Source organism: Capra hircus, chromosome 15 (assembly GCF_001704415.2).
Source record: "Capra hircus breed San Clemente chromosome 15, ASM170441v1, whole genome shotgun sequence".
NCBI classification, from domain to species: Eukaryota; Metazoa; Chordata; class Mammalia; order Artiodactyla; family Bovidae; genus Capra; species Capra hircus.
In genome coordinates this window covers 60,316,989-60,332,302 of record NC_030822.1, presented here as the reverse complement: position 1 = coordinate 60,332,302, position 15,314 = coordinate 60,316,989, and the positions used below count along the sequence as shown (strand labels likewise).

Genomic DNA, 15,314 nt, shown 5'->3' with positions numbered 1-15,314 from the left:
ACCTTCCGACAGATACCGGCCCTTTGTTGCTGGTCTGGCTTCGCATCCCTCACTCTAGTGCCTGTTCGTCATCTCAAAGATGCCGAGTAACTGATGTGTTGCCCCGTCATTTCTGCTCGCAGTTGGTGGCAGGCACTGTGCCTCTCAGAGGTTTCATCTCTCTTTCCCTCCCGGAAGTTTTCAACTTTGCCTTAAAACTGTCAGTAAAATCCTTCAGGGAGTCTGTGTGGAAACATGGGTTTGGGATTGCTGCAAAAGATAGCACCTTTCTGAGATAGTCATCCAACTCTGAGCAGTCACCACGACCCCCGGGAAGCACAGAGGCCCATACAGGGGCAGAGCAAGCCTGAAGGGTTAGTCTTTCTGTTTTGAGAGTTTTGGGGGGATAACGGACTTTACACACATATACCCACAGATACTTTTAACATTTTATTAGAGGTTATAATAAAAGAATTTTCCAAGTTACCATCTTCATAGCTGGAGAGTGGAAGGAAACTGTGAAACTGTGAAGTAGAGCTGTTCCACCTCTATTGACATTTTAAATATTTTAATTATAAAGGTAGCACACGAAAGGCAGAGGCTAAAAAGGATCATCAAAAACCTTTAATAGTTTTAACCTCTAAGACTTAGTCAAGGGGAGAAATTACTCTGAATTTGAACTTTTTAATTTATAATGAAAAAACATCAATCAGAATCACAAACAGAAAATTCAGAGAGGGATAAAGGAAAAAATTAACTTACTCATAATCCCCCTACCCAAAACAAAGGTAAGCCCATTTTTGACATGTTTCCTTAGAGCATGTTATAGATGGATAGATAGATGGATGGGTGGGTGGATGAGTATAGGGTGACTCAGCACGTAGGTAGTCTTGTTAAAACAAAATCTTATTCTATTATATATAATTTCAAACCTGCCTTTACATAAAATATCATGGGCATTTTTTTTTCCATACCATGAAATCATCTTTGAAAGCATGGGTTATATTTAACAACTGCCTTATATTAGATGTACCCTTATTTAACTACTTGCCTATTTTTAGACACCAAGTACTTTAATTTTTTTTGCTGCCTTATATATGCTTCAGGGATATGAATATCCTTGTGTCTAAATTTTTGACTAGCTTTGATTATTTCCTGAGGATAAATTTCCAGAATTGGGGTTATCCAGTTCTTTCCTCCCTTACCTGGTTATTTGTTTATTTTAATTTGCCTCAAGATGGTAAAAATGCTTTAAAAGAAAATGTTGCTTTATTCTCATGCTTTAAACAATTTTATTGTTATAAAGTATTATCTTCAGTCAAGAAATGATGATAATATATACAATGCTTTAGTTATCCCTCCTGGAAAACTTTACTCTCATTTTACAAGTGGGAAAAAAATGAGCCTTATAGAAGTTAAGCAACTTTCCTAATAAGAGCTGAGATTTAATCCTCTTCAATAGATGCCAAACTTGCCAGGCACTTAAGATATGAATTAAATAAGGCATGTTCCAGCCTCCAGACTCACTGGCTAGTACTATGCATTAGTCTGCTGTGTTAGCACAGGCTGCCATGCAAAATGCTACAAGCTGGGTGGCTTAGACAACAGAAATTTATTTTCGTAATAGTTCTTGGAGGCTGGAAGTCCAGGATCAAGGTTGTGGCCAGTATGATTTCTGGTAAGGGCTCTTCCTGGCTGGTAGAGGGCCGCCTTCTCATGTCCTTCCATGGGCTTTCCTCTATGCTCTCATATATATAGAAAGAGTTTTCTAGGGTCTCTTTGTGTCAGGACACTAATCCTACCAGATCAGGGCCCCACCCTTAGGACCTGATATAATTACATTTCTCTAGAGACTCCATCTCCAAATACAGTCACCCTGGGGTTACGGCTTCAGTGTGAGTTTAAGGGGAGATGCAAACATTCAGTCTGTAACAGTCTACCAATCTCCTGTACTAGAATCTTGTATTTGTGGTAAGCTCAGGGGTGTTATTAGTTACGGGTAGAGTTTGTGAGGATCTGACTCCTACGTGTATGCTGCCTACTGCATGTGAGGTCTCTTATCAGAAGTGAGGTGATTGATCGAGTTTAAGGAAAGGCAAAAGCTCTTTATTGGAAAATGTACCTTTCACTCACACTGTGTTTTGAAGTCCTGTCCTCAAAAGGAAACACTCATCTGGGGAAGAGGGAAGGGGGGCCTGACTGCTGCTGGCCAGCATTCAGAGCTGTTGTTTCCTGGTGCCATGATCCGTCTCGGTCTAGGAAAAGAGCATCCGTCATCCTTCACTTTGAACGACCACTTGTCACTTTAAAACCTTGTAGTGCATTAGCCGCCTTATCCTAGTAATGGCTCCAGCCCCAGAACAGTTTTTTATGGAATAACTGTCCCCTCCCCCAAGCAAACAGCCATCTGAGTCACCCAAGTCTCCCTCTCCAAATAAAGGGCCTCGCAGCGCCTCCAGAGTGGTTGCCATAAGAGGAGAGTTGCCTGCGTCTGGCACGGTCAATTCCATGTCCCCTCTCACATACATGAGCCTCTCCTACTTCCAGAGGGAACAATAGCTCTCTCGGGTGTATTCCAGGTGAAAGTGCTGCTGGGAACGCAGTGTCGCGCCTGGCTGCTCCTGAGCAGCTATTCACAGGAGAAAGCTGGATTGGTGTCCACAGGGGAATGGTTAAGGTAATGAGGTAAATAATTGCCTCCTCACTGGGGCTTTTACAGCCAGAACTGAAACCACAACTCCCCTCTGTGTGCCGTTCCTGCCCGCGTTGAGGTGGTTTGCTTGGCAACTGCAGGGGCAGGGCGAGTTCTCACTTAGGAGCTGTGCCGAGCTCTTCCCCTTGGGGTAGGAAGTGTGGATACCGGGTATATTGCTGGGGGAAAGAGAATTTGGAGCCTTGGTGCTAGTTAACCTCTGCTGGAATTCCGGGCCTGTGAGTCATTTGTTATTCTATAATGGAAGGCTTTGGCCGGTTGCCATTTGGGTTTTTTTTTTTTTTTCACTCCTTTTTGTGTTATGTACATCTTTAAAGAATTCTTTTTTCCATTCCTGGGATCCATAGAGCCAGGTGAAGACTAAATCAAATGTGCAGGTACTTAGATTATAAACATATATATCTGGAGCCTTCTTGTATGTTTTGTGGTTGGAAATTAGAAGAATGCTGATGACTCCTCTTTTCTTACCAATAAGCCATGCAGTAGGATGTTTTTTAATCTCATTTTCCCCCTCTTCATTTCCCTTCTTAAAAATAATAATAACTGGTAGGCTTCAAGCTAATATGCCCTATTCATCTGGAAACCACTAAAAAAATTGTTTATTGTAATAACGATGACTCAGAGAAACCTGGGAGGCAGCGCCGGTTTGGGACATAACGGGCTTGTGTCTCTTGGTGCTGCCGTTGACTTGCCGTAACGTCTAGTCTACACAGTTATCATTGGTAACAAATATGGACATTTTTAATATTTTACTTAATTTCTGATTGGCCTCAGGTCTCTTGACATTTTTGCCTTTGTGGATTTTTCAAATGTCGCAGCAACTGATGGTTCCTCTCACGTCCCTCTGCCCCTGACATTTAGGTAAATGGCTGTCTCCTGGACCCTGTGCCTCCCGTCCTGGCGAGGAAGGGGTGCCAGTCCCTGCCAAGCAACATGATGGAAACCTCCATCGATGAAGGGCTGGAGACTGAAGGCGAAGCCGAGGAAGAGCCCAGTCAGGCCTTCGACGCCTTCCAGTCCACACGAGGCGGGCAGAGGCGGCACACACTGTCGGAAGTGACCAATCAGCTGGTTGTGGTGCCTGGTTCAGGTATGATTTCTAGCAAGCACCGGGCTGAGTCTCTGCAGCATCTGTGTCGTCTGCTGCAAGAGACAGTCATGATACCAGCCAGTTCCTGGAATGTTGTTTGTCCCCTATTCCTTTGTGGACAGCATTCAGCAGGAGGTGAGATTAGGCCTGCTCAGCAACTCACAGAGATTAAACTGGAATGTCTGTGAGTGTCCCCCCACCCCCCACTCCCAACTCCCAGGACTCATCCGAGAGCTACGTAATGCATCAAGGACTCTGGCTCTTCTGGAATGGCAAGGATCGTACGGTCCCAAATTCTAGAAGTGTTTTCCCCCACAAGATTCAAAGCTGATTCAGTTGACATGTAAAAAAGTTTTGAAAAGACGTTCTGGCTGGAGGTTGAAGACATGGTCTTCGTGGAAACTCACGCTGGCCATGCTTGGTATTCCATGTTCCAAGAAGATGCTGTTTATTGGTGGTGATCTTGGTGTTTTGTTTTGTTTTTTTCTCTTCAAGGGAAAATTTTCTCCATGAGTGACAACCCCTCCCTTGACAGTGTGGACTCTGAGTATGATATGGGGTCTGTTCAGAGGGACCTGCACTTTCTTGAGGACAACCCTTCCCTCAAAGACATGATGTTAGCCAACCCGCCCTCACCCCGCATGACGTCTCCCTTCGTGAGCCTGAGACCTGCCAACCCCGCCATGCAGGCCCTGAGTGCCCAGAAGCGCGAGGCCCACAACAGGTCTCCAGTGAGCTTCAGAGAGGGCCGCCGGGCGTCAGATACCTCCCTCACCCAAGGTGCGCTCTCCGCGGGCCCTAGGCGCTTCTGTTGTAGGACTCCCTGGGGTCCATTGCCATGTTGGTTTCATACCTGTGCTCACTTGAAAGGCCTTGTATTTTATTTAAACCGTTTGGCCACTGTTCTTTCTTTCAGGAATTGTAGCATTTAGACAACATCTTCAGAATCTGGCTAGAACCAAAGGAATCCTAGAGTTGAACAAAGTACAGCTGCTCTATGAGCAGATGGGCCCAGAGGCAGACCCCAGCCTGGCCTCTCCCGCCGCTCAGCTCCAGGACCTGGCCAGCAGTTGCCCGCAGGTGGGTGCTCTGGGCCCTGCCCCCGTGGCTGTGTGAGAACGAGGCATGAGTCTGTCCTGAAGGTGTGTCATCTCATTCAGAGGATTTCCTCCTCCTGGAGCAGACACGTCCCTTTGGAAAGCCCGCAGCCTGAAAGCTTTCTGTGTTGCTGTTGTTTGCCTGACAGGCTGGGTAGGCCCACCCCCACTGGCCCAGGTGGTCAGTACCACATGGAAGCCTAGACACTCACGCTCTGCTCAGCTCATCACACAGATTCTATATGGATTCCCTCTTAGTCTCCCTGGAACTCCCTCCCCCGACCATGCAGGTGTACATGCACGTACACACACAGATTACCAGTAATAACATAAATGAGAAGCTTATGGCCATTTATTTTTGATGTGATATCACATCATTAAATATTGTGAGTTATTTGTGCTAAAAGTACAAAAAGAATGGCTGTTGATGTAATTCATTTTATGTGAGCCCATGTTCAGTACATCAGGAGTATTAGAGCATTTGATGCCACATGAAGGGAATAAGCTGCTGGTGACTCGATCATCGTTTACTAGATGATCATATCAGCACGCATTCGTCCTGTTGTTCAGTTGCTCAGTCGGGTCTGACTCTTTGTGACCCCGTGGGCTGTAGCCCACCAGGCTGCTCTGTCCATGGGATTCTCCAGGCAAGAATACTGGAGTGGGTTGCCACTTCCTCCTCCAGGGGATCTTCCCGACCCAGGGACTAAACCTACATTTCCTGCATCGGCAGGTGGATTCTTTACCACCAAGCCATCTGGGGAAGCTCATATTCCTCTTCTGCAAAGTGATTGACCCTCAGCCTACTAGTTACGTAAAAGCCTTGAGGATTAAGTCTTAACAGAGTTGGAGTTCCCCTTGGACGTTTGCCAAGGTGCTTCCACTCAGATTTGAAATTTTCTCCCACGTGGGAAACTGAAAGTGTGTCCCCTCCCCCTCGCTCCCCAGGAGGAAGCGCCTCCGCAGCAGAAGAGCGTGTCTGCGCTCCCCGGGGGCAGCGCACACCCGCAGCTCTCCCAGCGCCACAGCCTGGAGGCCCAGTACCTACAGCACCGGCTCCAGGTGGGATCCTCCTCCCCCTTGTCGCTCGGGCTCACCGTGATCATCCCCACTCTGCCTCTCTGCACAGCAGGAACCTATTTTGCTTGGTATTTATTTTGGGTAGCTGCTTAATTCCTTTATAGGCAAGCAGGTCTGACTCTGCATTTGTAGTTTCTAGAAACATGTTCAGACTCAGCCTCATGCTCTATCTTGGCAGCAGAAAAAGGCTTGTCCTCAGGCCCCTGGAAAGGGTTCCGCCACTGAGCAGCAGGGAAGGGAACTCTGGCTTCTTTGCTTCTGTTTTACGCCTCTTGCGTGCGTGCTGAGTCGTTTCAGTCACGACTCATTGTGACCCTGGACCACCAGACTCCTCTGTCCATGGGATTCTCCAGGCAAGAATGCTAGCGAGGGTTGCCATGCCCTCCTCCAGGGGGTCTTCCTGACCCAGGGATCGACCCGGATCTCTTCGGTCTCTCCTGCATTGGCCGGCAGTTTCTTCACTGCTGGTGCCACCTAGGAAGCCCTTATGCCTCTTAATACTTAGCAAACAGGTACCATAAGCTCTCTGTTCGTGCCTGAAAATATTAGATCCCATAAAGAATGAATCATTTGCTCATTCAGTAGGTGCCTTTGCTAGAGATTTAACTCCACTTTTCTCATTGTTCTTAGTCTCCATGAACCTCCTGGTCCTGGAGGACTTTAGAGACAGGAAATTGAAGCAGGTTGGAACTGAGACAGCCCAGGCCTGCTGACCCAGGCTCTCCCAGGCCTGCTGACCCAGGCTCTCCCAGGCCTGCTGACCCAGGGCTCTCCCAGGCTCTCCCAGGCCTGCTGACCCAGGGCTCTCCCAGGCTCTCCTAGGCCTGCTGACCCAAGGCTCTCCCAGGCCTGCTGGCCCAGTGCTCTCCCAGGCCTGCTGACCCAGGCTCTCCCAGGCCTGCTGACCCAAGGCTCTCCCAGGCCTCCTGACCCAGGCTCTCCCAGGCCTGCTGACCCAAGGCTCTCCCAGGCCTGCTGACCCAGGCTCTCCCAGGCCTGCTGGCCCAGTGCTCTCCCAGGCCTCCTGATCCAGGCTCTCCCAGGCCTGCTGACCCAAGGCTCTCCCAGGCTCTCCCAGGCCTGCTGACCCAAGGCTCTCCCAGGCCTGCTGACCCAAGGCTCTCCCAGGCTCTCCCAGGCCTGCTGACCCAAGGCTCTCCCAGGCTCTCCCAGGCCTGCTGACCCAAGGCTCTCCCAGGCCTGCTGACCCAAGGCTCTCCCAGGCTCTCCCAGGCCTGCTGACCCAAGGCTCCCCAGGCCTGCTGACCCAACGCTCTCCCAGGCTCTCAGTGAGCAAGTGTCAGTCCCTGCAGCCTGCAGCTTCTGGAGGACTCACGTGCGTTCATCCTCCAGGCAGAAGTACAGGCTGATGACTGTGTCCTAGATGACAGCATGTCATGCTTGTATTTTTTCTGCTCTTCTAGAAGCCCAGCCTTCTGTCAAAAGCCCAGAACACCTGTCAGCTTTATTGCAAAGAACCGCCACGGAGCCTGGAACAGCAGCTGCAAGAACATAGGTGAGAGACGGTGGTCGGCCAGAGAGGTCACTTTCTTTGTGGCTGACTTCAGCTGGGTGCGTTGTCCTTCCCTCTAAAATTTCCCTGTACCAGGACAACAGGTTTCCATATGCTAACACGGATATTCCACTGTCCGTGGAATATAGGCCTGTCAGAGAAGAGCAGCCCTAAGCCTGCTTTGTTTTCATTTTCTCCTGGTGTTTCCTCTCTGGTCTGTGAATAAACCTAAGCATTCAGGACCTGGGGGCTAATGCAGTTTAAGTGGGTTTTACTAGAAAGAAGGCCTCCAGCCTCCCTTGTAGTAATAGGTGCTGTCCAGCCTCCCTAGTAGAAGCATCTCGGCCAAGGTGAAAGTAAAAGTCGCTCAGTCATGTCCGACTCTTTGTGACCCCATGGACTACACAGTCCATGGAATTCTCCAGGCCAGAGTACTGGAGTGGGTTGTCATTCCCTTCTCCAGGGAATCTTCCCAGCCCAGGGATCGAACCCAGATCTCCCAGACTGCAGGCAGATTCTTTACCAGCTGAGCAAGGTAGATGTCCCCCAATCCATGGTCCTCCAGAGGCCCACCCCCGCCTCAGAACCCGAGGATGGAGAATGTGCCCCTTGCTTCAAAGGGAGGAAAAACCCAAGGGTCTTAGAGAAAAGAAATTCACTGTGTTCACTTGAGCACTGAGGGATCAGCCAGAATTGAGAGACAAAAAATAAGACTGGGTTTAAGAAACCAAACATGACTGGTTCCTACTCCCGTTTTTTTTGTTTGTTTTTTTGTTTTTTTTTTTCCTGCCTTGGGAAAGAGAGAAGTGGGAGGACGGACGCTAATGACTGATACTGGATTTACATTAGAATTGCCGTCACTGAAGAAGACCTAAACTTCTTTCTTTTGGTATTGCCAACTTAGACTCCAGCAGAAGCGGCTCTTCCTCCAGAAACAGTCCCAGCTGCAGGCATATTTTAATCAGATGCAGATAGCAGAGAGCTCGTACCCACAGCCCCTTCCCCACCAGGAGACGCCGCCGCCCTCCCAGCCGCCGCCGCCTTTCAGCCTGACCCAGCCCCTGAGCCCCGTTCTGGAGCCGGCTTCCGAGCACATGCCGTTCAGCCCCTTCCTCAGCCCGTACCCCGAGATGCGGCTGCAGCCGCTGCCCGCCTCGCCGGGGGCGCATGGGTCCCCGCCGCCCCCGCCGCCACCGCCGCAGTCGGGGGGCACCCCGGCCCCCTTACAGTTCTATCAGACTTGTGAGCTGCCAGGCGCGGGCTCCCCAGAGCCCGAGCACCCTACTCCTGGTCAGTACCCGGCGGATGGAACCCCGCAGAGTAGCATGGAGGGACCGGACTGTCCCAGGAGCTCAGGACTGCAGGAGGCCCCCTCCGGCTACGACCCTCTGGCGCTCTCCGAGTTCCCCGGACTCTTTGATTGTGAAATGCTGGAAGCCGTGGACCCACAGCACAGCGGCTACGTCCTGGTAAATTAACCTCAGCTTCACAGGAAGTGAGGCGGGTTGGGTGAAAAGAGTGTTGTCTTTCTATTTTCATTCCAGCCTTTTAAATTTAAAAGCTCGTTTTCCCGCCCTCTCCCTGATGGGGAAGAAGTCAAGTCACCCAACTGGAATTGGAGGGCCGGCCAGCCAGGTGTCACCTCCTGCTGGCTCTGTCCCACCGTGGTTTTCTGTGGCAAGTGCTGGAACGTGGTTGTCGGCTGCAGCTCATGCCCTTAGGTCAAGTGGAGCGAGCTCTCAGCGGAGGCACCAAGAAAAGTTTCATAAGAAAAAGACATCCAGACCTAGGTTTTACACAGAACTACATCAGTTCATCAAGGGAAACCTCGGTGAAAGCAGGAAAAAAAAAAGGCAATATATTTTTCACTGAAACAAGCAACAGCATGTTCCTCAAAGGCGAATCAAGAATACATATTGAAACTGATGCACAAGAAATAAAGTTGTACTTTGTCGCTGAATCGTTAAGTTCTGAGCTGCTGATGCATGGTGTTCCCGAGACCACTCAAAACGGTAGAGCATGAGCTCTGTTTCAGGGTCCACTGAGTAACAGCAGATACTGACCCCTGAGACCAGCGGTCACCTCCATCTGAGCATGGGTGACACACCTCCTCAGAAGGTCCCTGGGTTCCAGAGTGTCAGAGTGTCCTGAGAGCTCCCAAAGATGCCACCTGTGGAACCAAGAGACACGCGGCAGTGGAGACCAGGGGCGGGAAAGTCAAGAATCGGTCAAGAGCAGCAGCCCCGGGCTGGGGAAGACGGGCTCTTCCCGCACGGTCTTCTGTGGAGACTTCCGGTTTGGGGCAGTTGGTCTGTAGAGGACCTTGTGTCTCTTTTAAAAATGTAATAACTACTTTGACTTTACACTAGGTGTTGCTAGTTGTTTATTGAGCTTTGTATATTTGGACAGTTTCATATAGGGCTTAGAAATTTTAAGGACGAGGAAAAATGAACTTTATCTCCCATGTGAAGTGGTAGTGCTGTGCCTTTCCCCTCCCCCAGATCACGCTTTAACAATTTCTTTTCTGTAGAAACCAACAGTTTTCCATTTATGTCAACGCTAAATCCAAAGTCACTTCAGAATTTGTTTTCCACCATGTGGGAATCACATCCTTAATTTCCTTAGAATTTTGACATGTAATGAAATGTTCAAGTATTACAGCAATATTCAGAAGACCACAGATGTGTTAACCATTTGAGCAGATTCATCTGCCAAACATGATATATTACTCGTACAACTGAACCCTTACAATTCAGTCTTCAGAGTACGTGAAAAAAGATGCCACAGCTAGTTGACTGTGTAACCTAGAAATAATGAGTAATCTGTCATTGGGACAGTAAGATCCAAGTGATACAAATTCAGTATTATTTACAAAGACTCTCGTCTCTGTCCCTTAGAATGGCTTGTCCTGTGAGCAGATGAATGCGTAAGCACAAAGCATCTCCCTTAAAGCACAGAGAAGAGAGAGACTACACTGATGCTGCATCTAGAAAACACCCTTAAGGTGCCTTTCCTCTAGCGCGAGTCCCGGCAGGCGAGGAGAAGTGGGCAGGGTCGCGGGGTTCTGCGACGGCGAGGCTCCGCAGGCACTCTGCCCGGGGCTGCACTCAGTGTGAGCATGGGAGGGCGGTGTGGAGGACTTGTTTTTGTGATTGGATAAGACGCAGCAGAAACCCAAGAAGGAAGTAGGCTCCTTCTACGAATTGTTTATTCCTCCTCATGCTTAAGATGGATGATTTTGTGAAATAGGCAACATCGTTTAAGAGATCCTTTCGTTAAGATCTCTAATCTGTTCTAAGTTTTTGCAAAATAAGCCAGTTGTAAAACAAGCTTGATTTGTTTAGACTGAAGGATGTTTTCCCAAAATGTTCTACAGAAGTGCTATACTATTTATGAAATTAAATGCCTTCCAGATTGAAGACGGGGGCCACTCATTTCAGAGTCCCTAGGATGGCAGAGTTGCAGGCCAGGCCATGAGCCGCTGAGCCCAGGACCACTGGGCTGACGGATGAGGCAGCAGAGGCTGTGGGAGTGTCACGGCCCCAGAGGTGGCCCCTGGGGAGCACCCAGCAGTGCCCGGGTCTGTTCAGACCGCAGACCGCGCGCGAGGAGCATGACCCGTCCTGCTGGACTGTGTTGTAAGCTCCTGTTTGCTTTTCTCATTTATTTCAAGCAGAAATCAATAAATTCCATAACGATCTGTATTCTCTGAAATGTAAGCTGGTGAGAGGAGGCTGGTTCTGTTGTTCAGTCAGGCATTTTCCCACCCCCATCTGACCATCTCCTTTGCTCTGTCCCCTGACTAGTGACCTGTGTGAGCCTCCAAGCTGTTTTCTCCTCACAAATACTAAAGTAACACTAAGAAGGCTTGTACTACTCTTTTTATAAGAGAGGTACTCTAAAATGACGCCTTTGCAGTCTGTCTCACACCAGTGTGTGTACACTACTGTATGATAACCGTTAGCATCACCCTCTTGTAAACCGGGCTCCTCTGAAGACACTTTGGTGAGACGAACGTGAGGTAAAAACTTCATTCAGCAAAAAGTGCAATATGTGTGGTACTTTATTTTCGTTTATGCTTTCTTTTTTAAATCCGGGATATTAGTCTGTGCTTTGGGAGAAAAAGCACTATCTCTGCAGTGTCCAGTTGGGGAAGTGTGTCTCTAGTATTTACGTGCAGCTGATATGCTGGTCCCTGTAAGGCAAACAGAGCACGTTAGCACGGCAGGCGGGGTGGAGGGTCCCCCCGAAACGGCGACGCGTACACCCGCCACCCTCCCCGCCACCTTGCTGCCGCCTTAGGAGCAGAGAAGGAGGAAGGTTCTCCACGCCAGCCATCCTCCAGTCTCCACATGAGGGGCCCGTCAGGAGGACGAGGAGACGGAGCTGAAGGGCTCCTCCCTCCCCGCGTCAGACCTCGCCTCCAAGGACAGACAGTCGGCGTCCCTCTCTCCCTCAGCGTGGGAGCTGCGGCCTGAGCCAGTCTGCTGGGGCTGGCCGGAGCCGCTGAGGGACGGGGCCCGCGCCCTGCCGGGGAGGCAGTGGCGCCCTCTCGTGGCGGCACTGGCCGTCTCCTCTCTGCCTGAAAGGGTGGGTCTTAGGGAAATGAAATCTGCCTAATTGCCAGAGTTGGGAAGAAGGGTGTGATCACAGCTGAAGCGTGACTGGCTGGCCAACCAGATACCGAAAGGAGAAGGTAAGAAGCAGCCGCCTTCGCTCTGGCCAGTCAGAGGTCCACGTGCATAGTGGTCAAGAGGAGGCCCTGCTCAGGTGCGGGCAGTTCACACATGTGGACATGAGGAAGTGAATGCTTTCCCTGGCAGGGTCCTCCCAGCCGCAGTCAAGCCCCAGGTTAATACTGGGTTCTGTGTTGGGGTCAGAATTTTCCAGCCACGATTGCATTTAAAAGCCTGTATGAGGAGTCACACTTCAGTTGGCTTGAGAGAAATCTCACTCCAGCTAATTTTTCACATTTCTCCTCCTTTGAGACAATACGTAGGGCCTTTTGACAACATTGGTCCCACGAGCAGTGGTGGAGTCTGTTCGGGGCTGACCTTGGCTGTACCTGGACCCCTAAACTGGGCTGTCTCTGCTGCCTCCTTGGAAGCCACTCGAGCCACTCGGTCTCTTTGTGCCTAGAAATCAAAGGTAAAACCTGGAGAACAGGTAGTAAGTTGGAGTCACTGTACAGACAGGGATCTTTGATCATTTTATTGCTTCTGGAGATTTTTCTAGAACTTGTCTACAGAGTGATGTGTGAAAGACAGGAACAGTGTCATCTGCTTCTCTTTCTAAACTGGGACCAAAAGAATTGAACAAATGCGCGTATCCCTTCTGACAGGTTTGGTAGTTCGGCGCTCCCTGGCCTGTGGTCCCAGGGAGGAGGCTGATGACGGAGCACTGTCAGCCCGTGGCCCCTGGAAGGCGTGAGGGGACCCAAGCTGGCCTTCCCCAGCACCCCCCAGACTCTGGACCCCGAGACCCTGGCCTCACAGTGCCCCTCCCATCTTTGTTTCACTGCTCCTCCCCGTGAAGGTAGCCTGGCTGATTCCAGAAGACTCACAGCCGCCCCAGTTATACCACCGTCTTGCCCACGTCTCATATGCAGATTTCAACACACCGGGCAGAGGCGTGCACCTGCTGTTGCAGAGATTGAGAAAGGCGCCGCAGCACTGCCTGCAGCCAGGGTAGGTTTGCTGGTTCCTGCCAGGCACTCGGCTCGTCTGTCCAAAAGGAGCAGTAGCTTCTATCTGCACATTGATTTACCCAGCACGTTCACAAGCGATCTCTGCTAACTCCTCACAGCAGTACTATGAAATTAGTTGAGCAGTTAGTCCTCATTTTTTACGGCTGAGGAAACCAAAGCTCTGTGAACTCTCCAAGCCACAGAGCTCAGAAGTAGAGGAGCTGAGGGAGGCTCTCGGGACGCTCTTCCCTTCTCAGTAACAGTTGAGGCATCTCATGAGTAAACAGCTATATAAGCAAAGCCCCCATGTTGGTTAAGCGCTGGATAAACATTGTCCCCAAAACCTTGTTCCGAATCAACTGCTGCCCAGCTTTGGTGGAAGAGCTGCCCTCCAGATAACAGCGGTGCATGAGTGAGGCCCGGGGAGCCGCAGAGCCCACAGGAGCCGTCTCTCAGTGTCCAGTTAACCGCAGATGCTCAGGCTCACGCCAGAGATGCCGCGTTTCTCCATCTCCCACAATAAAACAATTTCCTGCAGAAGCTGGTAATAGCACACACCCTTTCTTGATGCCAAGGGGTCCAGTTGCACAGCTTAACTACCATTGCAGATGAGCAGACTCAACCCCAAGAAAGGGTCCTGCTTAGAAAAGAATCAGGAGCTCAGTACAGTCCTGAGGAGGGGGGTGGAGTGTATTTACAGTGAAGGCCCATAGAGTTAAAAAAATTACATACTTTGAATACTTTTGTCTTCAGAGGCAAAGTGGGTGGGTAGGGAGGAGCTTTAAAAATAGAAGTACAAAATAACATCCTGGAAAAATGTGACCCCAGATTGGAATAATGTTACATTAGCAAATACAGATAACTGGGCCTTGCTAGGGGCTGTGAGATGCTTATCTGTTCAAGATTTGCTCAGTCAAGGAAATTCACGTGGTGATACCATCCCACTATTGATGGCAAAAGAAATCTGCCTCCACCAAAATCTCTGAAGGCAAAAGAACCACACAGAAAGGAGGTTTGCTTCTCTTTGGGGTTTGCAATTTAGGAAACAAAAGTGATAGAGCTATTTGCACTTTGTAGAAAGGGCAAGATTATTTGCTTATTTCTGAAGGGAGGAGGGTGGTCTTTGCTGGATGTTTGGTTTGTGAAAGAGTTACTTTTGATAAAATTAATCTAATTGTAGTTATTTTTTTCCGTGTGCTTTTTTTTTAATTACTAAGAAAAAATGGTGAGTTCAATAGCTTTGGTATTTTGAGTGCAAATCATAATAGCTCCAATGTGAAAAATATCAAAATGTAACCTGTCACTCAATGTTAGAAAATGGCTTAAAATACAGTTTAATAAATGATCTTTGTATCAAGCGTAATTTAAATGGGGTAATTTTCTGCAAGGAAAATGTATTGTTTCTACCTTTCCAACCCTCTTGAATTAAAATAAAAACAACTTGTTTTCTAAGAGCCCGGGTGATCTGAATGGCAGGCGGGTGAAGCAGGGCCATTCCCTCGTCAGGCCTTGGGTGGAATTTTGAAAAGTATTGATGGTGGCTGTGTTCCCTGAGCTCTGGTGCTCATTTCACGCTGCAGAGAAGGACAGTGGATGTGTTCTCATTGACGTCAGCAGGGTAAATAATACCTTGCTCTGAAGTCACCCGAGCACACGGCAGTGCTGGAGAACGCTGGCCAGAGCACAGCTGACCGCAGTCTGCACACAGGTTGGGGAGCAGGGGGGCGATGCTGCCGCCGGCACTCACTCGTGGACTCAGAGAGGGAGCCAGGCGAGGGTCTCTGCAGCGGGAGGGGGAGCTCGGGCTCCCCCCGCCCCAGGACAAGCAAGCTGCAGGCCAAGGGGACACTGGCACTTCCTCAGGATGGCACATATCTGCAGAACACACACACTGTGGTCCCCCTGCCCATGGGACCAGATGCACCAGGCTATGGCCCTCTCCTGATGGGAACCAGCTCAGTGCCCAAGGAGCTGGAGAACCCATTTGCTGAGGCACCTGGGGCACTCTCATTCACTCGGCACTTGTTTCAGTGCTGGACCCCAAGTGAAAGGGCAGTATTAAATCCCACTTTCTGGGGATTTCCCTGGCCATTCAGTGGCTAAGACTCCATGCAGGAGGCACAGGGTTGATCCCTTGGTCAGGAAACTAAGATCCC

The 15,314-nt window shown here is 49.7% G+C and overlaps 2 protein-coding genes across 3 annotated transcripts in view; one reads left to right on the top strand and one right to left on the bottom strand.

Annotated features, from left to right (window-relative positions):
- Positions 1–14,612, top strand: part of SIK2 (salt inducible kinase 2) — a 132,809-nt gene extending 118,197 nt beyond the window's left edge. Inside the window, exons 10-15 of the mRNA XM_018059798.1 lie at positions 3,554–3,782; positions 4,278–4,562; positions 4,699–4,862; positions 5,828–5,941; positions 7,384–7,475; positions 8,377–14,612. Of these exons, the coding sequence (XP_017915287.1) occupies positions 3,554–3,782; positions 4,278–4,562; positions 4,699–4,862; positions 5,828–5,941; positions 7,384–7,475; positions 8,377–8,950 (1,458 nt within the window). The 3' untranslated portion in view covers positions 8,951–14,612. The remainder of the gene's footprint in view (positions 1–3,553; positions 3,783–4,277; positions 4,563–4,698; positions 4,863–5,827; positions 5,942–7,383; positions 7,476–8,376) is intronic.
- PPP2R1B (protein phosphatase 2 scaffold subunit Abeta) overlaps positions 11,518–15,314 on the bottom strand; it is a 35,215-nt gene continuing 31,418 nt past the window's right edge. Inside the window, exons 16-17 of one of the 2 annotated variants that reach the window (XM_018059800.1) lie at positions 12,527–12,607; positions 11,518–11,667 (exon numbers count right to left, since the gene is read on the bottom strand). In XM_018059800.1, coding sequence (XP_017915289.1) covers positions 11,560–11,667; positions 12,527–12,607 — 189 coding nt within the window. In that variant the 3' untranslated portion in view covers positions 11,518–11,559. Of the gene's footprint in view, positions 12,628–15,314 lie in introns of both variants that reach the window. The other variant, XM_018059802.1, reaches the window with a different exon arrangement.